Source organism: Oculina patagonica, chromosome 10, assembly GCF_052425735.1.
Source record: "Oculina patagonica isolate OP01 chromosome 10, crgOcupat, whole genome shotgun sequence".
Lineage (NCBI taxonomy): Eukaryota > Metazoa > Cnidaria > Anthozoa > Scleractinia > Oculinidae > Oculina > Oculina patagonica.
Genome location: NC_135767.1, coordinates 13,173,124 through 13,195,912, shown reverse-complemented (window position 1 = coordinate 13,195,912; position 22,789 = coordinate 13,173,124). Strand labels below are relative to the sequence as shown.

General features: G+C 39.3%; 2 protein-coding genes and 1 pseudogene across 3 annotated transcripts; 1 reads left to right on the top strand and 2 right to left on the bottom strand.

The window, feature by feature from the left end:
* Positions 1 to 2,101: 2,101 nt before the first annotated feature.
* On the bottom strand, positions 2,102 to 12,555 carry LOC144629033 (uncharacterized). The gene is made up of 6 exons (XM_078487191.1): positions 12,243 to 12,555; positions 8,798 to 9,018; positions 5,753 to 6,090; positions 4,776 to 5,181; positions 3,680 to 3,908; positions 2,102 to 2,489 (listed from the first exon to the last, which is right to left on the bottom strand). The coding sequence occupies exons 1-6, from the start codon at positions 12,445 to 12,447 to the stop codon at positions 2,317 to 2,319; spliced, it is 1,572 nt and encodes a 523-aa protein (XP_078343317.1). The 5' UTR covers positions 12,448 to 12,555; the 3' UTR covers positions 2,102 to 2,316.
* Positions 12,556 to 13,821: 1,266 nt separating this feature from the next.
* LOC144628023 (dynein light chain roadblock-type 1 pseudogene) lies at positions 13,822 to 16,757 on the bottom strand (annotated as a pseudogene). Its single transcript, XR_013566191.1, has 2 exons — positions 16,594 to 16,757; positions 13,822 to 15,103 (listed from the first exon to the last, which is right to left on the bottom strand). The product of XR_013566191.1 is annotated as a dynein light chain roadblock-type 1 pseudogene (transcript).
* Positions 16,758 to 21,245: 4,488 nt separating this feature from the next.
* On the top strand, positions 21,246 to 22,379 carry LOC144628700 (neuromedin-K receptor-like). Its single transcript, XM_078486828.1, has one exon. The coding sequence runs from the start codon at positions 21,246 to 21,248 to the stop codon at positions 22,377 to 22,379; it is 1,134 nt and encodes a 377-aa protein (XP_078342954.1).
* Positions 22,380 to 22,789: the final 410 nt, after the last annotated feature.

The following is a 22,789-nucleotide window of genomic DNA, read 5'->3' as shown; positions in this document are numbered from 1 at the left end:
GGACTCACATCTTATTGATGTGGATATGAGCGACCCAACTTTAAGCCTGTAAACAGGCTCTCCGGTCGAGGATGGGGCGAAAATAAAGCAGGAAGAAAAAGGAGGGTGGGGTTTTTATTCCTCCCCAAGTCCCTTCTCGGCTGGCTTCGCCCGTCGATCAGATCGGGAGCCTGCTTGCAGGCTACCCAATTTTCACCTTTTAAGGTGGCTCAACTGGATTTTTTAGGGGTAACACTGCTCAAGTTTGAGAATTAACTACGTCGCCATTAACAATGCTATCGAAAAACGATCGCCACAGTTGTATTAGATAAAGATGAAATTTTTTTATGATCAGTGTTATATTGACATCAGAGTTGCCATAGCGACGAAATGACGTCATTACGTCTTTTACTTTCGCTCGTATTACTCAGCACCAGAAGATTTTTACGAAAATCGCTCAAAGGAGCTTGTACCACACATAGCTGCCTCGATGTTGGCAAAGTTTGAACAAATTCTATGAGAGCGTTTTCGAAATATTTGGGGATGAAGTTTTCGGGGCTATAAAAACAGTCAAAAACATACTAACGAGAAAATGGGGTAATATCTAAAGAAAACGACGCGCCTGTGAATTGCAATTTCATCTTATGGTAGTTTGATTTCATTTAAAATCGTGTGTAAAACAGTGTTGGGGATTGCTTTGGTCGATTGCGAGAAAAAAGAATTTGATGAGCGTGCGTTCCGGTGCTCTTGTTGCCATTTTCGTTTATTATTTGGTCTATGCCTACAAAAGTGATAATAAATTAAAAACCGCTCGATGAATTTTTTTTAAAATTTGACAAACTCGAGGTTTGTCATCTATTTATAAAGCTTGCAAGTTTCAAGCTCATTGAAAACATTTAAGGCAGTAAAATTGGGCCTTCAATGTACTGATTTTTTTCTCGCAGATTTCATGTTTACAAGCGAGTGTCCTCATTATCCATTTTCAAGTTTCATATCCACGTGCACGACTTGAGCAAAAAATTCATTTGCATTAAATAGGACGCTCGACTGCTTTCCGAACAATTTTCCGAAACATGCTTGTATTGCTTAAAAAATTGTAACAGCATTAGTCGGGCTATTGATGTCAAGGGCCTCTGTCCAGAAAACGAAAGCTATTATTCTGTAGATATTGTCATTGCTATTCTCGCCCTAAGGCAGATTAGCATGCTTCGGAAAATGTTTCGGAAAGCAATCGAGCATCCTGTTTAATGCAAATGAATTTTTTTACTGGAGTGGTGCACGAAGATATGAAACTTGAAAACAATACCCGTGAATAAGGGGGACACTCGCTTGTAAACATGAAATCTGCGAGAAAAAAATCAGTATATTGAAGGCCCAATTTTACTGCCTTAAATGTTTTCAATGAGCTTGAAACTTGCAAGCTTTATCAATAGATGACAAACCTCGAGTTTGTCAAATTTAAAAAAAAATCATCGAGCGGTTTTTAATTTATTATCACTTTTGTAGGCATAGACCAAAAAATAAACGAAAATGGCAACAAGAGCACCGGAACGCACGCTCATCAAATTCTTTTTTCTCGCAATAGACCAAAGCAATCCCCACCACTGTTTACACGCGATTTTAAATGAAATCAAACTACCATAAGATGAAATTGCAATTCACAGGCGCGTCGTTTTCTTTAGATATTACCCCATTTTCTCGTTAGTATGTTTTTGACTGTTTTAATAGCCCCGAAAACTTCATCCCCAAATATTTCGAAAACGCTCTCATAGAATTTGTTCAAACTTTGCCAACATCGAGGCAGCTATGTGTGGTACAAGCTCCTTTGAGCGATTTTCGTAAAAATCTTCTGGTGCTGAGTAATACGAGCGAAAGTAAAAGACGTAATGACGTCATTTCGTCGCTATGGCAACTCCGATGTCAATATAACACTGATCATAAAAAAATTTCATCTTTATCTAATACAACTGTGGCGATCGTTTTTCGATAGCATTGTTAATGGCGACGTAGTTAATTCTCAAACTTGAGCAGTGTTACCCCTAAAAAATCCAGTTGAGCCACCTTAAAATACCCTATACGAGTGACTCGTATAAACATACTCATCAATCAAACCCTGTTTGTCAAATGTGTTTTCTGTTTTTATTTTCCATTTCTATTTACGCCTTTTCGTTTGCATTATTTATACAAAACAATACAAAAATACTTTAAATCGTTAATAATTGCCAGACACATTAATTAACTATTTACATTTTATCCGTTTTTATATAAAAAACACTTTAAATAGTTTACTATTTTTCCACGAGTCTTCCCGAGATGCCACGTGGTTGCAGTGCTATGTCACGTGGTTGGACCAGGATCTCTGAACTTTGGCCTCCGTGGGTTGCTAACGGTCGTGGAAGACTGGGGTTTAGCGGGTGGTATGTGATGCCTGGTCGATATTGAAAAGAGTCCAGGCTTTCGCCCAGTCAGTTTGAGTTGAGATAAAGGTTTGTCTTCTGGTTGGAGGAGAACTAAAAAGACATCAAGAGAGAGAAAGAGGTCGACTTAGTAAAACACGTTTGCATTTCAGGACATTCTTTTTTTTTTTGTTATTTAGTTGACAATGGCAAGGTTGTCACAGGTCAGGAAATGGTCAGGAAAAAAACAAAATTATTCAAGGTCAGGGAAAAGTCAGGGAATTTTATTTTGAGTCAAGGAAAATTGACATATTGAGGTAAAGTCGGGAAAATTGAAATTATATCACTGCTGATGTAATACCGTTGGAGGCTGGAAGAAATATTTCAGGCCAACGTGATCTCAGCGATGTTTTATCTCTTGGAAATTGAGGATGGACACTTCAACTTTATCTGACCTTTTGCATTTTTTGGTTAGGGAAGTTTGATTTTTATCAGGAAAAAGTTAGGGAAAAGTTAGTGAATTTTGAAAACCGATGTCAGTGGCAACCATGATATTCAAGAAGCGTTTTCGAAAACTCGGGCTTTATTCTTAGCCCGGGAGGGTGCAATGCTCGCCGTCTCGTTTAGGGGTGGAAGATACGGATTTGCTCTCAATTATGGCACCGCTCTTCTGTAAGCAAAAACAAACTGGAAATATTGCAGATGACATATCTTTAAGGCTTTTACATTGTAACAGATTGAAAAAGAGTGTACAGAAGAGAAGAGGTTTTTGTTTTTTAGTTTCTATATGTGTTTGATCAGTATCCAGTATTTGGAATAAAATTAAGGTCTTGGAAATTAACGCTCAACTCAACGGAAACTAACGCTCACAAAAAATAACGCGACTTAAATTAAAGCGAATTTTGATAATTCCCGTTAATTTCATGGAGCATTAATTTTCTATAATAACGTACTTTGCCAAGTAACCAAATATGAGGTCTAATAGACAAGGTAAAGCAGAACCTCGATTTAACGAACTTCTATTTAACGAAGTCCTCAGTATAACGAACGATGTTCTTTAGCCCGGTCAAAGTTACAGTAAAATGTATGGAACAGTTTCTCGATATAATGAAATCCTCGTTATAACGAACAAAATCCGGAAGCCTCGATATAACGAATTTCAGTTAACACGCGACAAAAGATGAATGTAGAACGGGCCAACAAGGATGAAAATACTTTAATCCTGTATATCGAGGTTTTTGATATAACGAACAAATTTCCCCAGTCCCTTGGAACTTCACTGTAATTGCTACACACAATCTTACCTCGTTCAAGTACACCTTTGCTCAGCTGCACTCCATGCATGTGACACAGTTCTACAACATCGTTATACTCCTTCATTGTCATCTTTCGGTAACGATCTACCATCTCCCCCACCCTACCCCCCAAGGTGGAAGGTGCTACGGACACTTTTTCGGGTGACGCTCTTTTTCTCTGTTTAGCTTTTTCCTTCTCTTTCCGTTTTTGCTGTTTCTTCATGCGTCTGTCTTTTATCTGCAACAAGACACGGTTAAAAAGATTACTTGATAAAAATGGCATGAACTAGCATCCCATTCATTGGCACATTATGGTGAGCGATTTCTTTTAAATGAGAGAAATTTTTATTCAGCAAATGCCACCATGTTCACTGGCCTGGATGGCAAACGTGGCATGGCTTAGTAGCCAAACCTTCAGATGCAATATTCACCGCCTAGCGCGGTGAATATTGCGACATAGTCCGAGCTTCTCGACCAGTCAGAATTGAATTCGCCTCTGCAAATTATACTAAATCGAAATATAACAATTAAGTATACCAACGTTTCCTTGCATTTGTTGTCTAAATCATTGACACAATGCATTTACTCGGTATTTCATTCATCCTTTATGAAAGCGCATGACAATAGTCTTAAAAGTCCCCCGACCATGCGTTACGGCGGAAAATACTATTTTTAAAAAGCCTACTTGTCGTACATGTACGTGCACCGCGTGTATGCCGCATGTAGTTTTATATATACATGTAGTCCGAAGCCATTCACATCGCCAGAGTGATCCCTGGTGCCGTCCTTCTGGACGGCACTAGGGATCGAGTCCTCTGGCCGGCGCCAACACCGGAGTCCGCAATTCACGGACTTGTTGTCAAATCTGACAAATCTGATTGCCTGAAAATACTGCGCATGCTCACAAATCGGGACCGGCCAGAGGTCTCGATCCCTGCGCAGACCATTACGATCGTGGACTCTGCGGATGAGAATGGTCGGAGGCTTAAAAATCTATTTTAAGCCTTTTAAAATTTATCAAGTGTATTATTCTTATCACCTATATATAGTTGCTTCGTATACAGTGTAGGAGATTGGTGCTGGCAAAATTAGCCAATAGGCTTACCTCATCTTGCGTCAGTTGCTCCACCTTTTCCGACAACTGAACGGCGGGTATTTCTAACAGTGTTGGTGACATATTACTCTCGCTGCTACCATTACTAAGTGGTGACACAGGGCGAGAATGTCTATGCTGGGGCTCAGACCCTGGTCGCTGCCCAACAAAGGACACAGGTTGAGCCTGACCGGAAGAGGGCGATATGGGTCTCTGTGGTGAAGTAGAGGGTCTCTTTTGTGGGGTGGCTCGTGGCGAGGAAGGTCTCTGAGGTGATGCAGGCCTCTGTGCTCCAGTACTGGACCATTTGTCCTGCACTGGATCAGGAACAGGTTCCGGTTCCTCTGGAATGGTTTCTGGTCTTTTATTACCTTTAGCACTCGGTGTATGGACAATCTCGGCTGTTTGTTTGGTGACCCTACAAAAGATACATTGATCAGTTGATAAACGTTATTCACAATTGACTTGCTCTGTACTAACCCTAATTAATTGTATCTGGAATCACCTATATATGCTCTGAAAGAATCTAATTGACCCTTCTTAGAAACGTGAAGTTTCGCAAAAACATTTCCAAAAATGCGATTTTCCATCTAAAATGTAATGATGTAGCCCTTTAGTCAAGATTGTATTTTGTGTGGAGTGCCTCTGTTGTTAATGTTGTGCAAACGGAAATTTTCAACTTAAATCTGTGTCACTTCTCTTGAGAGTGCCTGTACAACGACCATCAAGGTCGGCTACTGTTTTCAGTTTTGGCGCACAAATCAGTAAGTTTTTCAACATGTTTTTGAAAGAAAAAAACAGTCACACGCACCTATTAACGGCAGGATTAGATAGAAAATGTTAGCCCCTGAGGGTTCGACCTTTAAAAACTGTAGACAATCAACCCATCACTTCCACACGAAGTCCCCCCCAACCCCACAATTTCTATCTGATCTAAATGTTTCAGTAAATCTATAAGAACTACTGTCACTAGAAAACACCACCCTCACCTCTCCTCTAAGTATGACTGTCTCCCCACTGCAAGCTCTCTGTAATCCAATGCATCACTGTTATCTCTGTCTAAAGCCAGGATCAAATCCTCCAAATCAACCTCGGTCAGTGGAATTCGCCATGACCTGATAATATTTCTAAACTCTTGTCGTGATACTGCCCAGTTCTTGTCTTTGTCGGCCTGTGCAAACAGATCTAACAGGCGCATCCTCTTGCGATCCAAGTATTCTTGAATGATTGCTAAGGCAGCAGGGGAGGGCTGGCGAATAGTGGGCACACCCCTGTCCTCACCGGTCACTGTTGTGTCGTCATCAATCTCAGGGGGAGGGGTTGGTGCCTTGTTAAAAAACGATAATCAATAATGAGTTAAAATTCTGTCCTAATGAAAGGCGTGCCATTGTCACTACATGTACCTTGGAGTAGGGGTTATTGTCATAAAAATATTTTAAGCATTCATCAGTTGCCTTTTGAAAATGTAAGCGCAGATCTTCACAACAAAATATCATTCTTAATCTCATCCCCAGAACTGTCTGTTTCTCTTAGCTGGCAGAGCCTGGTGGCTCTGGGACACATTAAGTGTTGGTTAGATTTCAATAAAGAGCAGCTCTGAGGACTAGAAATCAAAATGAAAAAAATAAATAACAAGTATCTAATTTCCAGACCTCCAGCTGTGCAATCCTATTGATTGTGATACACATCATCACCTTTTCTTACACCACCCTTATCTCCTTTAAAAACTTTTTGAGAGGGTGGGAGGATTTACACAGGGGGGCAGGCATGTTGGAGAGATTTAGGCTCATTTCTCACTTGTGTCTCATGGGCCTTTTTCTTTCTGAACACGGGCATGGACAAAAGTTTAGCCTTGCGAGCAACAAGTGCTTTTCAAAAAGTTATCCCCAATAAAAACCAAGCATGGGAGCACTTGTATACATTAAATATGCAAGCATGAGCAAACAAGCACCCACTAAAATTTTGCAAGCATTCAGAACAGAAGTCTAATTTCGTGAGCACTGCAAGATTCTGAGGGCCGGACCATTCACGACCCCTTCTTAGGGGTAAAAATGATTTTGGGCCATGCCCACAAAACTCTTCACAAGAATTATGACCTTACATATGAGCTGCTACACTACTGTTTACTCTTTTGGGTGGTGGTGTGCTGCTGGGACTCTGAAACCCTTACCCTATACCAGACCATGTTAAGCTGATTTTGTAATGTACCCTATACCAGACTAGACCCCAAAAATCCCTACTTTTAGAACTGTATCAATAGTACAGTGTATGTACACAGGGCGCGACAAAAGTGCTGTCCGATAGCCCCGGGCTAGTGGAATTATCCGTCGGGCTAGCGTATTCTGATCACGGGTTGCCCGACGGGCAAGAAACGTTGTTTTTTTAAGACAACCTTCAGAAATAAATGTGCATCAGACAAAATAGACTAGAGGAAAAAATTTGGGGCTCAAAAATGTGACTCACTGCATCCTTGGCGACAAAAACTCCTGGTTTTATAGTCGCCAACTTGAACGTGACGACTATATTTCTCTCTGTTAAGATGAGTAACGGCCATTTTCTGAGGAATCGTGTCTTTTCAGAAAATTATATTGGAAGATCTTTGCTTCTAAAGCATTCACAATAAGAAAAAAAGTAATAGTTCTCCAATCCATGGTATTGCTTTGCCATAAAGTACTCCATCACTTCGTAAAACTTGCAAATGGCTGACCGTTTTTGAAAACGCCCCAAAATGCATTGCATATTTGCAAACTTAGTTGCCACAAAATCGTTATGTGTTTGTTTTAATTCTTGTGGTAAGATTATTTTCTTTTTCTTTTTGAATATTTATGTATTTATTGTCTCCAAAGGAAAAACAACTTTAAATTTGCATATAATTAATTATGCAAATTACCTTCGGGCTAGCTCCTCAGAGCTTTGGGCTAGTAAGATAAAATAACAGCTTGCCCGAAGGGCAAGCTGCCTTTTTTATTTTTGTCTCACCCTGGTACATTTTGCCGATAAAAAAATGTTAAAAATAAGGTTAAAAGCTGTTAAAAATATGACTTATTAAATGTTTTCAATCAATAGTGTATCCATAGTGTTTTTAATTAATGGAAACCATCTGTCAACAACTTTGCTGCAATGATTTTATTTATGTTTGGGAAAGCCTGACTTTCTCTTCCGAGTTTCTATTTCTATTTTGGACTTAATTCTTCATACTACTGATCAGAGTCCCAGCAAATGATACCCCCCTATTCGAGACCAAAACTCTCTGACTTCTATACCCTATCCCAGATTAAACTGCCTTAAAACCATACCCTTCACAGCGACACATACCTAGATACAGCTCATATATGGGCTCATACAGTCAACTCTCGCCTTGCGGACACCCCGCTATTGCGGACACTCGCTATTACGGACAAACTCCAGATCTCCGGCGAACAAGGTTTGACTGGAAATGACTCCCGCTATTACGGACTCTCGCTAAAGCGGACACTAAATGACGCCCCGAGCGTGTCCGCTATAGTGAGAGTTGACTGTATATGGGAATGCACCCCCCCCCCCCTCCTGGATAGAATATTCTATGCAACCCTCCAAGTTAAGACCATTTAAGTCGCCATGGAGACTAAAACTTTGGAGCTGGCAACTAAATTTGAACCAAGGTCGCCAGCCTGGCGACTAAAATTGAGAGGAATGATTGAAAGCATCAGCTTAATTTGGTAAAATTTTCACTGGCGACCAAAACTTAAGTAGTTGGTGGCCAAATGGCCACTTAGGAAAAAAGTAACATTGGAGGGTTGCCATGCTATCTGTTTCAATCATTTGTCATGTCTTTGACCAGTAGTAGGAGTGATGAATGGTCCTTCAAAAAATGCGTGTCTCGAAAACTTTAGCCACATTTCAGGGGTCTTTTCTTCTCTAATTTTTCTTTGACAGCTTCTCGGGGTCTTGATTTCTTTTTCAAGGCAAAAAGGGTCTTGGGCTCGCAGAAAAGATATCAGTCTCGCTGTCTCTGAAAGTCTCGCATTTACCATTCGACACCCCTAGTAGTTTACCTTTTTGATGGTGATCTCAGGTCTTCCTTTCAGAAGCATCCTTTTAAGCACCCTGCTTTCAAGTTCGGTCCTGCCACTTTTATTTTTAAGCCAGTCTTTCTTTAGACCACAGCTATTTAAAATCTCTCTAGTCTTCTTACGTTCCTGTAATTTCTTCTTGTAGCTTTCAACTTGGGAACTAAAGCTATCAGTTTCAAAATCATACTGAGATGTGTTCTTTCCTAGAAAATAGGAAAAATAATGATAAATTATTATTATAATCAATTACAAGTTTACATGCCTGTTTTGTATTAGCTTGAACTTGTATTAACAAACTCAGTCACCCTGTCAAATGAAGCCAGTTCTAAAGGCCTGGCTAAACTAGGAAACATAATGTTGCAGAAACATTGTTTCAGATGCAAATGTTTCCCAGTTTAGCCATGCGGGAAACATACGTTACAGAAACAAATTTTGCTTCATGGAAACAAGAAATGTTTTTTGCCTCGAGTCAAAAATATCTTTGCTTCCCAAACACAAATTTTGCTTCCGAAACATATGTTGCCCAGTTTAGCCACCCTGGAAACAATGTTGACTAGTTCATGTGTGTGTGTGACAGTTTGTTCCCGGAACATTGTTTCCTAGTATAGCCACTCAGGTAGCAAAACATGTTCCTTGCTCCCCGCTAAATTAGCCACTTAGGAAACATGACAAGGAACAATGTTTCGCCATAATTATGACTGAATACTCCTTGATATATTCCTTAAACCTTCAGTTTTAAAACTGGCTATTTTTTGCCATTGTCACTGTGTGGATGAATCCTCGCCATGATTCCCTTGTCTAAATAAATTTCCTTGAATTTTGGTATACACAATATGATACACCTCGTGTCGTCCAATTCTATCTGTCATCATACTCGTGATTAAACAAATCGCACTCCTACTACGCGGTCATCCAATTTTGTTAATCACTCGTATGATTAGTAATAGTAATTGGACTGAGTGGAGTACAATTCAGAGAGTAATCGGGCGAGCAATTTCAAAATCGGCAGAGCGTGCAGCACAAGGCCGATTTGAAATTACGAGCACCATTACTCTCTGAATTGTACGACACGAGGTCCAATTACCAGTACTTATAAATCATATCAATAACAAAAATCGAGGTTAGGAAGTCTTGGAGAACTTTTCTTGTGTGAATTAAAAGTCAAAGGTAAACTCAACTGGTTGTCCAAAAAGCAGAAAAACAACAAGAAAGAACCCATTTAAATGCGCATGATTGAGGCGCGAATGGCGTAGGTGTCCAATTACAATCACATTTGAGCGACTTCAAATTGGATACCTGTAATTGGACACCCACGTGATCGCGCGCCGATTACGAGACAAAAAGGCACGCGCAGAACCAATCAAAATCAAGAATTTTGTTATAGATACGATTACAGATTGAATTGGACTCCAGTCAGTCCTATAACGCCATTATTAATAGTATCACCATTTCATTAAATGTGCGGGGCTGCATGCCCTGGATCATATTCTTATTGTTCCCCCAGTGTTTCCCCCCTAATAAACTGAAATAGGGTTCTAAATATGTAGTGGTACAGGCCATTCCAAAATTTTAGAAAGTCCAGGGTTCAAAATAAAATTTCGTTTTAAGTCTGAATTTGTCGGCTTTTTTTGTCAAGGCTCATTTTCTCCCGGCTGTTAGAGAGCTAGATGCATTTTCAAGGGACACAATCCATCTGCATAAATGACGTACCAAGATGCATTCTGGGGCGATTTCAAACACAGTCGGCCATTTGCAAGTTTTCCGAAGTGATAGAATATTTTACGGCAAAGCAAACAGAATGGATTGGAGCAATGTGACTTCTTTTCTTATTTTGAATGTTTGAGAAGCAAATAAGATCTTCAATGTAATTTTTTGGAGGGACACAATACCTGAGAAGGTGGGGCGGCCCGTTATTCATCTTAACACAGAAATGAAGTCGCCAACGGAAGTAAACCGTAAAACCAGAAGTTTTTTTTTGTCAACAAGATGAAATTTTGGTCACATTAGCGACCAGTGAGTCGCACTTTCTAGCCTGTAGCTGCTTTATTTTCTGATATGAAATGTTTACTTCAACATTACCGCAACTTTGATTTCAGTTGGCCGATCAAGGCATGATATTTTCTATTTCTTTCATTGGTGAAAAGTAGCCGGCAAGTGTCGTCAAACTGCCGGCTACCGCCGAAAGCCGGCTGCTATTTTGAACCCTGAAGTCATAAGCTTACAAGTTAAATGACAACACTATACTACCTTATTACATGAAATTTTCGCGACACTAAAATTTCGCGATTTTGAGGTGCGCATATTTCGCGACACTAAAATTTCGCGATTTTGCGAAAATTTTGTATTTTGAATCACTTTAATTTCGCGTTTTTGAGTAAGACACAATTTACATTACCTTTAAAAACGACTTCATTAATGAAAGAAAAAACATCAAAATTAACAAAAAAGCAAGGATGGGACTAAATTTCGGCAATAGCTACAACAGAGCAGTTAATGTCTACAAGTAGGTAATATGCTTGTACGTACATGAGTTATTCTTGAGTCAATTGACGACAACATCCATTTACATTGATAATTGCTTCCTACAGAGGCACTAAACTTATTTTTTCTTAATTATTGACATAATGTGAGTCACTTAATTTTCGCGTCATGTTATGTTCGCGACACTTATTGTTCGCGTCACTTTAATTTCGTGATTTTTTTGGTAACGCGAAATTCGCGAAATTAAAGTGTCGCTAAAATTTCATGTAATTAGGTATTTGAGAGCCTAAAGTCATCTGGATGAAGTACAATAAACAGCACCCAGACTCGTAAATCTATAAGAAATTTTTTGTTCTGTATATCATCAAAAATTAGATTGAACAACTGCATGTCACAAGCTGTGAGAATACGATTTCTGCGTAATTTTTGGCTTTCTAAGGCGATTGCCTCACGTCAATGCTGTGTCAATCCGAATGCCGGTCACCTCGCCACCAACCAACTCACCACCAAGCGAAGTCACCTCGGCTCATGGATTAAAGAACGAGGAATACACCAGTTTTGGTAGAAAACGGTTGGTGGCGAGATTACTTGGTGGCGAGGTGACCGGATACCGTCAATCCATAGTCAGTAAAGGTATTTCATTAGTTTGTTTGCTTATAGACACACAATCCGTGAGCATGAAAAAACATGTAACATTTTTTTTTTTTCTGTTGCTATAAAATCACATCACATTTTAAGTGATTCATAAATACGTAACAAACACTTCTCTTGCTTAGCACCTGGTTTTAGTTATTTTTGTCCGACAGTTGACCAGTCTCCCGGTTTTACTGAAATCTCCAGATTTTTTTACCTCAATCTCCAGGTTCGTTGAGAGCTTGAGAGGTCTGCGATGTTTTTTTTCTTTAAAGCACTTGGTCTAAATACCCCACATTAGTTATCTTCTTACCTTGGTCCTTCGTTGTCGCACTAACATCTCTAGCAGCACATTTTATGCTTGGTACAATAAAAACTCGCTTTCTTTTGAGTTCTGTTGGTTCGCCCCATCTCTTTACACTTTCGCGATATTTCTTGGAAGGCAACAGATTTCGAGTCTTGGGCGGTTTCATTCCTTCCTCTTCATAGTCTTCGGGAGCTGAAATTGTTATATTCATTGAGTATGACGCGAAGTATATTAGTTAAAAGGCTTGTAGAGAATTAAACCACGACAATTCAAAGTCATCGTTCGTCCGCCATCTTGGAAACTGGTTTCTTGTGATTGAGGCTGTTGCTATGTTGGTTGCTATGCAACATTGCTGTCGACATGCATGTCCCACTTATCCCCACTAGGGAGGGAACGGGGAATATTAAGCTGCTTTTGAAAGGGTCTGGGCTATTTATCACAAAAAGAAAAGGGAAATAGTTTTCTCTTGTCTCCATAAATGAAACTGCTGTAGTGTTGATAAAGGAATTTTAAACTGACTTTTCGAGCGTTTAATAGCCCTTCATACGGCTAGGGACAAAACCGTATCGTATTTAGTTTTATATCGACAAAAGACCAGGCTAGTTTGAAACGTAGACAGTTTCAATGAAGCTCACTTCATCGAGAACCGTTCTTCTTCTATTAGCAAAACAAAATTGGGACGGGGGTTTGTAGGGCTCATGGATCCCCCTCCCCCCTCCCCTTTGGGACCCAAAGAACTGTGAATGCGTAACTCAGGCACAGATTTGAGGGGGGGGGGGGTGCGGAGGGGAGGGGGAGGTAGGCCTTTCTCGATTATGCTAGCATTTTTTTTCGGCATTTTTTGGGAAAACGAGCATTTTTTTTTTCGTTTTTTCTTGAAAAAGAATTGCTAGCATTTTCTGTCATTTTTCATGACTGTGATCCAGACTTCAGCACTCAGAACTCAGAAGGATAAATAATCCTAAAGTTTCACAATTTTGATTACTTAATTTGATTGTTTTCTGTCTGTTTCGACTGTTTGTGCGTTGTGTTACTTGTTTATTTGTGTTGTGTTACTTGTGTGTGTTTTTTTAATTTTTTTAAAAATATATTTTTTTAATTTTTTTTTTAATAATTTTTTTTAATATATTTTTTTTTATTTTTATTATTTTTTTATAAACAAACAATTATTAAGTATCACCTGTTGTTGATATGAGCATATAATGTAAGAGTTTGTACGTTTTGTTTGAAATAAAACAAAGCATTCTTTGGAATTCAAGTGGCATTTATTAAAGAAATCAGGCATTATTTTAGCATTTTTTGGCTTTATGCGAGAATTTCTAGTAGCATTAAATGCCAGTTTTACTAGCATAATCGAGAAAGGCCTAGAGGGAGGGGAGGGGGTTTCATAGGAACTGCTATTGAAATTATCGTTGTTTTAGACAAGCAAGCAAGAACGTGGACTATGATGTGTGACAGGAGCCCATTACCCAGTTAGTAATGACAAGGGATGACAGGCCGCACAATCTCTAACGGCGGAAACCTTTTGTAAACGTTTTTATATTTTGGCTCTTAAGAGCAAAATAATGTCATTCTTTTGTGAATTTTAGTAACTACGCTATTCACGGTATTCTCGATGGGTTAGACTTTGTAGATAGCCGTGGCCAATTCTTTTAGTCATGTATTGAATATGAACCTAATGTGCTTTCCATGGCGATTCTGTTGTTGATCTCAGCGTCAATGTTTGCATTGCGAGAGAGTGTGCTGCCTAGGTATGTGAAAGTCTCTACTGTCTGTAGTGTCTGTCCGTTCACCGTTATCTGCGGCTCGAGGTAAGGAGCCCAGGACAGCAGAAAAACGCAGGTCCCGTCAAGCCGAGGAGAAGCAAGAAGCGAGCAGTACGCAAGGGAAGAGCCGTCAGCACCAACAGCACAGCCCCTACCCACTTCTGCTCCACATATGCCGGAGAGGCTTCCTTGCCCAGATTGGTCTTATCAGCAATCCCCGGACTCACCAAAGAATCAAGATGAATTTTAGTCATCTTCGAATACCAAGGACGAACAACAGAACACTGTGCATTCCATGTGTTGATCTGTACTAATTTGGCGCGAGGCCTTACTGTGCGTTTCTTTATATTTTGTGAGTTTTATTCAGGGGCTCCTGTGATGGGCTCCTCTAATGAGCCCCTGCAATGACTCTTCCTAATGGGCTTCTACATGTGATAATTCTGTGATAATTGTTTTATTTAATTTACATTATATTTGCATACTGAACCATACTTCCGCCACTGATACGTGTCTTCCGCTGTACATTTCGCTCCACTAAACACAAATTTTTTTTTTTCTTCTATGTCGCCTAATTTTTGTGCAGCAGCACTAGTTCATACTACTGACTGACAGTCTTTTTACATTAGGTAATAAATTAAAGTGTTCTGTACTGTCATTTAAATAACAACTATTTTACACCCTCTATAAGTGTTTTCAAAGATTGTTGCTGAGTTTGTTCTCCTGTTTGAATCACAATCAGGTACTTTCCTTCTTCGGGCGCCATAATTATCTCGTTCTTCTTTGTTCGTACGCGCAGGATCTTCAGGTCGTTTTGCGGGTCAGTATCCCGTACGATCCCGCGGGCTATCCCACAGAGGGTATTGCACATGGCCACGTACTGAAGTGTGGTTGGGTTGTCCAGGGTGGATCTGATCGGGATGCCGTCCTCGCTGACAATGACAAGTCCTACTACGCCCTTGTGAGTTTGGATGCGATCTAACATGGCTTCCACTTGCATCCTGCTATCACTCATCTTGTGTGCTGTGAATTCTTCTCTTGATAAGCAGTTTTGTTATGGCTTTAAGCACCCACCCACGAACAGATCATCAATGGGACAAGGGCCTAAAATGAGTGTAAGGCAAAACATTTAACTATGATCAGTAACCAGAGCGCATTATGGTAAACTAGTACGGAGGTTCAAGATTGCTTGACTTTTTTGGAACAGAATTGTACGATCTGTTTATTTTTACATTCCATTAGCATTCTGGCTTGATTTTGCATCAATTTCCCTTAATTTCTGACTTTCGAAGAACATGTTGAAATCCAAGTTGGCGGATTCAATATGGCGGCTCTAATGACGTCATGTGATCATGACGTAATATGACGTCACAGCCAACAAAAATTATGTCATTTTGTAGAGCAAGCTAAGGGCTTTCTACTCAGTGCAAAATAATTTCGCTGCGCCTTAACAGAACGAAAACTCTTGGGAGGCCAGGGGTTTCATTCACCCCCCCCCCCCCCTTCTACGATAGTGGGGTATGAATTTGCTTGTACGTCCGAGGGTTAATAACACAGGATAAGCCTGGGCCATGTTCATCCCAGGGAGATTGGTTCTACGGTATACAGGTTTTCTTTTTAATTGGATATACAGTTTTTTACGCTGATTTATGGGTATGCAAGTTGAAATGAAAAAAACGGTTTAATTATCCTTGATCTCAAGCATCTGCTTCAGTGTTTTAATTTTAGGTTACCGTATTTTCTCGATTAAACGCCGGGTACCGAATAAACGCCGGGTCTCCAAGGTGGAGTTAAAAAAAGGCCTCTAAGGTATTTATTTAAGGTATAATAAGCTGTAGCTATATCAGCCAGATACATTTCTGTCAAAAACAACGAATAAAAACCGTTGCTAAATGACATTCAGGCTCGAAAAAGCTGCAGGAGTCAAATAAACGCCGGGTCCATCAGGTCAAGTTTGTAATAAACGCCTAGGGCGTTTAATCGAGGAAATACGGTATATTGAATAGTTTGTTTTAAGTGAATCAGTAACGTCCCCTTCCCCAGTCGACCCTACAAGCACAAATCCTCGAGGGAAAAGTAAGATTGAAATCTCTAGCTAAATTAAAAGAAGCTAATATTTAAGAGAACCAAACTATTCAGTTTTTTGCATAAAAGACCTGATCAAATGATATTGATGCATATAACCTGTGCAGAAAAATGCAATTTCTGTGTCACATAAATGCACTTTTTATGGTTATTATAATTTCCTTCTTTTTTTTCGTTCTTTTAAATATTTTGGCAAACGTCGAGATAGTTAAAACAAGCGATAGCACTTTTAATAATACTTTCGCAATTAACACTAAGCTGTCAATTGGCCTGCATATATTATTAATGATAAAAAGTAAAGCCAAAATAAAACGGAAAAACGTTTGAAATTAATTGCAATACTCTGCTTCACTGATATAGTTTTAGAATTAATTCATTAAAATGATTATTTATCAAAGGAATGAGCGAAGCAGGCTTATTATTCACGTTCTTTTTAAAAGATCAAAGTGTTTCACTCAGAAAGTACTGGCAGTGCTTCTACGTAAAAGAAAACTCAAAACAATACAAACCTTTTATTTCCTAGGTTTTCTGGCTGATTTTCCTTAGATTTTGAATAACTAAACGCAATCTATAACAGCAAAAAGGCAGGCTTTTTCGTTTCACAAGGAGTGAACTAAAATCTCTTTCGCCAACTCGTGTGACAAATGTTGCTCTGAAACTCCGCTACGGCAACGGCGGAATTCGTTTGCTCGGTCAGTTCAAGAGTGAATTTGCATTAAAAAATATTGTTTTTGAGTAAAAGTCAACTACTTTCATTGTTTTGTGACAAAAGCGGTGAAAAGGGGCCTTATTGTTAAGACTTGAGTACACAATGCGTGTAATTGGAGGGTGTTTTTAAGTCAGAAATTTGTTACTTGTGAATTAAAATTATTAGTTTCATCTCGCAAAGTAAACCATTGGATAAAGTTGCTATGAACATTAATCCTTCATCCCAAATGGATTATTTTTGCAGGACTCGGTTGGACAGTTTCGTAGTCTTGATAATTGTATTTTAATTAGAAACTGAATCCGAAATCCCTAATTATTTAAATTTCTACTCAATGTTTTGAATAACTAATTAGAACAAGACGTACATGTATAATTTTTTTTTCCGTTTTTGTTTTTCACTCTCAAGTGAAGTTGAAGTTTTATTAGTAACTAATTATCGTGAATTTTTAGCCCGAATTTTAATCGTCCTCTCTGAGTGCATTTCTTTAGACGTCATTTCTGGGAGTTTAGCGACGAACAAATAAGCATGCATGAAGGGGCTTTGTTACGGATTTCGCCAGATTTGTGAACAGCTAAAATTTATATTTGTGTCGTAAGAAACCTAAAAATAAACGTCCATTTTTATTAAAAATTGCTATGTTATTGCACTGGAACCGTTAGAGCGTCTTTGGCTGCGGATGGAATTGGATGGCAATTTTATTAAAGCTTAACTTTTTAAGTTGTTTCCGCGCGTCTTCAAAAAAAAATACTATCCACAAACTAAGGTTATATCTTTCGTTAGATGTTAAAAGATATTTTTTCATGAGTTAAACTGCCTACCACTAATTTCAGAACAGTTTAGACCAAATATCTGCAAAATCCCCGTGACGTAACCCCTTTAATTTTGATTGAATTGATGATTGTGTTTATATTCTCATCACCTTTTCAGTTGAAAATGTATGGAGAAGTTAGATTTTAATCCTTCTATATATGAAGAATGTCTTTTCGTGTGTAGATTACCATAGCAACGTGAAGTTCTTCCAGAGAATGTTCTTATTGATAATTTATCACATGACGTCATAGAAGACTGCCATCTTGCATCCGCCATCTTGAAATGTCCTTCAATCTCCAGGAGGTAGTCTTGGACGGTTTCAGTGAGATCACATTTCGAACGACAGATAACACTCATTGTAAGTAGATGAGCGGTTTTCTAACAAATAAAAAATACAAATTTCTTGCTCAAATAGCCGGCGCATATTTTACAAATAAAGGCAACGCCCATAACTATGATTCGTTTCACGCTGATTCGGTGAGACTTGGTGAGACTTGCGCGGAATTTGGGGAGCGAAGATTTGCGTCAAAAAGACTCTAATCTCGAAGGCAGAGTTATTTGAAACAACTTCCTATTGCATTTGCAACCTTACTTTTCCAGAAGGTTCCAAATTTTTTAAAGCAATTGGCCCAAGAACCTTCCTTGTCAGGAAAATAAATTAAAGCTTTAGGCCTAGTTCTCATATAATCGCCCCGATCGTTTCTATTGCCTCTGCCACTTTACTAAGTTTTCTTGCGATCGGGGCGATTATATGAGAACATTACACGAACGATCGCTATCTTCTGTGGCGATTATCAACGAAAGCTTGGCTCGCCCTTGTACTGTCCTTCTAGCTTCTCTTTTCCTTCTTCGCCTTAAAACTGCAATAACTGAGAAGATAGGAGACACAAGTTTTGCCTTTTCATTGAAGGCTGTCATTTTGCTAGATCTAGGACAAACAATATCAATCGATGCGATAGAAACGATCGGGGCGGTCATCTGAAAACCAGCCTTAATGCACAAAACGTGACAAAAGTCAGTTTTCGCGGAAAAGGGAAACTTTTGCATTGAACAAAACTTAAATATAAATTACAAGGCTTTAGGGCATGAATGACGGATTGTAACAGCAAAATGCCCATAAGGTGGGCAGATTTAATCCGGTCTTTAAATCTATTAGGGGAAACGAAAAATTAACGACTATTTTTCGGAACATATTGAGCAATTTATAATAGCGGAAGAGAACAAAACGCAGTAGAAATCTTTTTTTTCGTAGGTTGGGAATTTACGCAGTCACAAAACAAATATTTTCTGTCTACGTTGAAAACCACTTAGCCTGTATTTGCTATGTGTTATGACGAAACTTTAACTTCAGGCTTATTATTTTAGAGTAAAATTAACATGATTGTGTTATAAATTATATTTATAGCAAGGATAGCTATTCTTTGATATTTACCGCCGAAGTTATAAGCTGGATATAAAATAGGCTTCTAGAACAGCTTCGACGGATATTTGACAAAATAATTACATTGGCATATATTGGAACATTATTTAAATTAAATGTTAGGAAATAACACCGAAACTTTTGAGATTTGAGGGGTTTTATCTGACCACCTTACAACCGCGAAAATCAACAGAGAAAACCTTTCCAGTGCAACAACATAACTCAGAAATTGACACAAACAAAATACCTACTTCTAACGAGCTGATTTAAAGAGTTTCAACAAGAGCTCAAGAATTTAAAGATTTCAAGGATTCATCTTGGTTGTAAGTACATGAAGACGTCGTTCTTCAGAGAGTTTCACGTTCATAAGCAAAGCATGTTTGATTAAAATACATGGCGAAAAATTAGTGCATATGGTGAGACCTTGGATTTCCAAAAACGTTACTTCGCTAAAAACGACTTAGAAAATAATATTTTTACACGAAGAAGTAGTTATTTTAAATTTTTGTGAGGGATATTTTTATGAAGGCAATATTAGTAATCACTCGAGAGAATAGTATGTTTACGCAATATATAGCTGTGACATTTCACCCAATTGCAAACATGGTTTTCGTCAGTAAAGCACAGTCACTGAAACATAGGACGTACAGTTAGATGCAAATACAGTGGAACCCCGTTAATACGGACACCAAGGGGACATGCCAAATTGTCCGTATTAACGGGGTGTCCGTATTAAGCGGGGTCTCAGAAAAAAATCACGGACACACGTTTTATCGATATACAAGAAATAAAACGCATTTCCGAACAGCAACCGAACGTGTTCTATAAAGTTTCCTTTGTAACTGAAACTAACCGTAACCGTTCTTAAAAAGTCTTTTCTGAAAGAGTCGGTAATTTAACTTTGCACGGACGCTGTTAGCTTTCGACACAACCAGGCGGACCGACAAAACCTTTGCAAGTCACGCTTTTAAGCTACTCTTTGTAATAAAAATCGTCGAATTCTGTCATTATTTGACCAGGGTAAAGTTAGCAAATAATCGCGACAATGAAAATTGACAGTGCAGAGATAAATAGTGTCCGTATAGCGGGGTTGACAATGTACAAGAGTTTGTCATTGGGGACACGGAGAAGTGTCCGTTGTCCGTATTAACGGGTGTCCGTATTAAGCGGGTTAATTTTAGAGAAAATGTATGAGGTTTTCGTCGGGACCAACGAAACTGTCCGTAATACCGGGGTGTCCGTATTAAGCGGGTGTCCGTAAAGCGGGGTTCCACTGTAGCTAAAAGTCATGCCGTAACGAAAAAAAGGAAAAAAAGATGAAAAACTAGGAGTTTATAATATATTTTAGAGCGGAAAACCGATCGAACTAAGCACGATTGAATTGTCTCACCAAAAAATGTAACAATTTTTTGACCGGAAAAACTCAGTCCCCCACGAAGTCTGCAAACAAACGTTATAAATCTTGACCTTTAAGATAAACGGTACCCCAGAAAAAAAACGCAGAATTTTATATGAGTAGGTTTATTAAGGGTGAAAAGACCCCCGCGATCTAAAAGTCAGTAATCTTTAAAGGTCATTTTGCATCCGGATTATATCGCCTTTTTTTTCTTCGTCGGATAGCTGGTTTGTTGAACTGACATGTCTGAAGCAAAAACTGAAAACCACTTCTGACACAAATTAAGTTTTGTTATTATGAATAGTCTTTATCGATATCTCCAAAAATAGACAGGAATGGGTAGTTCCCAGCAAATTTAAGCCACGGACACACGATTTGGGGGTCGACAAGTCTTCGCTGCTTAGCCTTTTATGGAATTCTTTAATTAGCGATTGAAGTTGTCAGTGTATTCGATTTGGTTTAAAAATATGTCTTTTGCCATAATTTAGTACACTTGCTTGCAAATTTGATATTTGTGCGGAATCTCTTTTGAACACTACTTAAATTAATTGCCGCTACTTTACTTTTTGCAGGGGGAAGGGTGTTATTTTGGAAATCTGTAGCGAGAACGGAAAATGTACAACCAAGGGGAAAGAACTGTACAGTAGCTATTAATTTTATGGACAAGAATATCACAGACGTTAAAAATATCGCAAGTTATTGGCTGACAAGTATGCGATAACCACAGAAAGATGATTAATTTTAGATTTTAATATTGCTCGAGGAAAAAACTGTTAATTTTTTTTGATTACTTGATTTGCAGATCTTGGAACGAATAACCCAGGCCATGATCCTACCGTTCAGCGTTGCCACTGTATCTGTACTAACGGCTGCATACATTGTTATATTCCCAGTTGCACTTAGCGCCAACATTCTGCTTATTTTCATCATTCTTAAAAGACCAACCATGAGGACAACCATCAACTATTTGTTCGCAAACATGGCTGCGTCAAACCTTCTGGTAGCTGTCTTCATCATGCCTTATGCGGTACGCTACCTCTTCGCAGCGGATGCATGGTTTGGAGGGGTGGCAGGGCAGATTTCGTGTAGAATTGTAAACTTTGCTTATGCCATATCCATTGCGAGCTCTGTTTTGAGTTTAACTGCAATCTCATTGGATCAGTTTTACGCCATCTTATTTCCCATGAAGAGGATCGCGGTTATAAGAAATACGAGATTTACTACGATGGTCATTTGGATATCATCTGTTATTTTCATGTCTCCGTATTTAGCCATGTTTGGTATCAGAGAAATAGCTGGTCAATATCAGTGCGTTTACATGGTTCTCGATCGCATTATCATGGAAATTCATTTTACATTTATGTTCGTTTTCTTGTATGCATTCCCCCTTGTGCTCATGGGAGCGTTATATGTACTTATTGGACGAAAATTGTGGTTTCGGACCATTCCGGGCAATATCCACAGCATTCACCGACAGGCAGCTGAGTTGTCAAAACGTCGCGTCATCCGCATGCTCATCATCGTCATAGCAACGTTCGCATTATGTTGGTTTCCTGTTCACGTGTTTGACATGTGCGCAGCGTTCGAACCACGTCTCACAAGAAACATGGCTTCCTATTGGTCGCTGCTAATTGTGTTCATTGCGCATGCGAACAGCGCTCTTAATCCTTGCCTAGAAATTGCTTTAAACCGGAAGTTTAGAGGAGAATTTTTTAAAATTTCCGCGACGTGTAGAAACTTTTTGATGTGGTGTTTTCGTAAGAGAAACGAGCGGCGCCGATGCAGAGACTCTCAAATAAACATGCACAGATTTGAATCCGTGGAGAATATGATAGAGAGGATCGCAAAGAGAAGAGGAAGACTATATGATATGAGCGCTCAGATGCAGACTTTGAACTCTTGTCCGATTTCTCTAGTCCAGTTTTCTTACCACAACAGTGAAATGGAAATAGAAAGCTAGATACTTCAGTGGAAGCCAACCTTGTTTTCCTTGGGTTTTCAACCTCGTCCCCAGGTCGCTTGTTCCCCTCGCCCGGGGGGGTCTCCCGCTCTGAAGGGCAAAAGCGCCCTGGGGACGAGGTTGGTTTCGGTCCTTGAGCTTTTGGAACTTTTATTTCACGGGGTTTGTTGCTATTGGCACACTATCCCATGCACGATGCTGATTCGCCCTGCAAAACGAAGTCAGCGCCTTGTGCTGCAGCGTGTTGTGTGACTTACTATGGATTTGTGGCTGACCAGCCCAATGCCGGAGGGGCAGTCTCTGCCACAGCTACGGTTTTGGGGCAAAGACAAAGTTGGTTTGCTTGGCAAAGCAGATATTTCCAAGACCTGGGGAACGCCGAGAAGCATGCATGCTCCTCCCCCCCCCCC

Coding starts and splice junctions, on each gene's coding strand:
- LOC144629033 (XM_078487191.1), bottom strand. CDS start 12,447: ATGAATATAACAATTTCAGCTCCCGAAGACTATGAAGAGGAAGGAATG. Junction 6,091..8,797: donor CTGAGATCACCATCAAAAAG/GTAAACTACTAG, acceptor TTTTTTAACAAG/GCACCAACCCCTCCCCCTGA. Junction 3,909..4,775: donor AGCAACTGACGCAAGATGAG/GTAAGCCTATTG, acceptor GTCTTGTTGCAG/ATAAAAGACAGACGCATGAA.
- LOC144628700 (XM_078486828.1), top strand. CDS start 21,246: ATGATCCTACCGTTCAGCGTTGCCACTGTATCTGTACTAACGGCTGCA.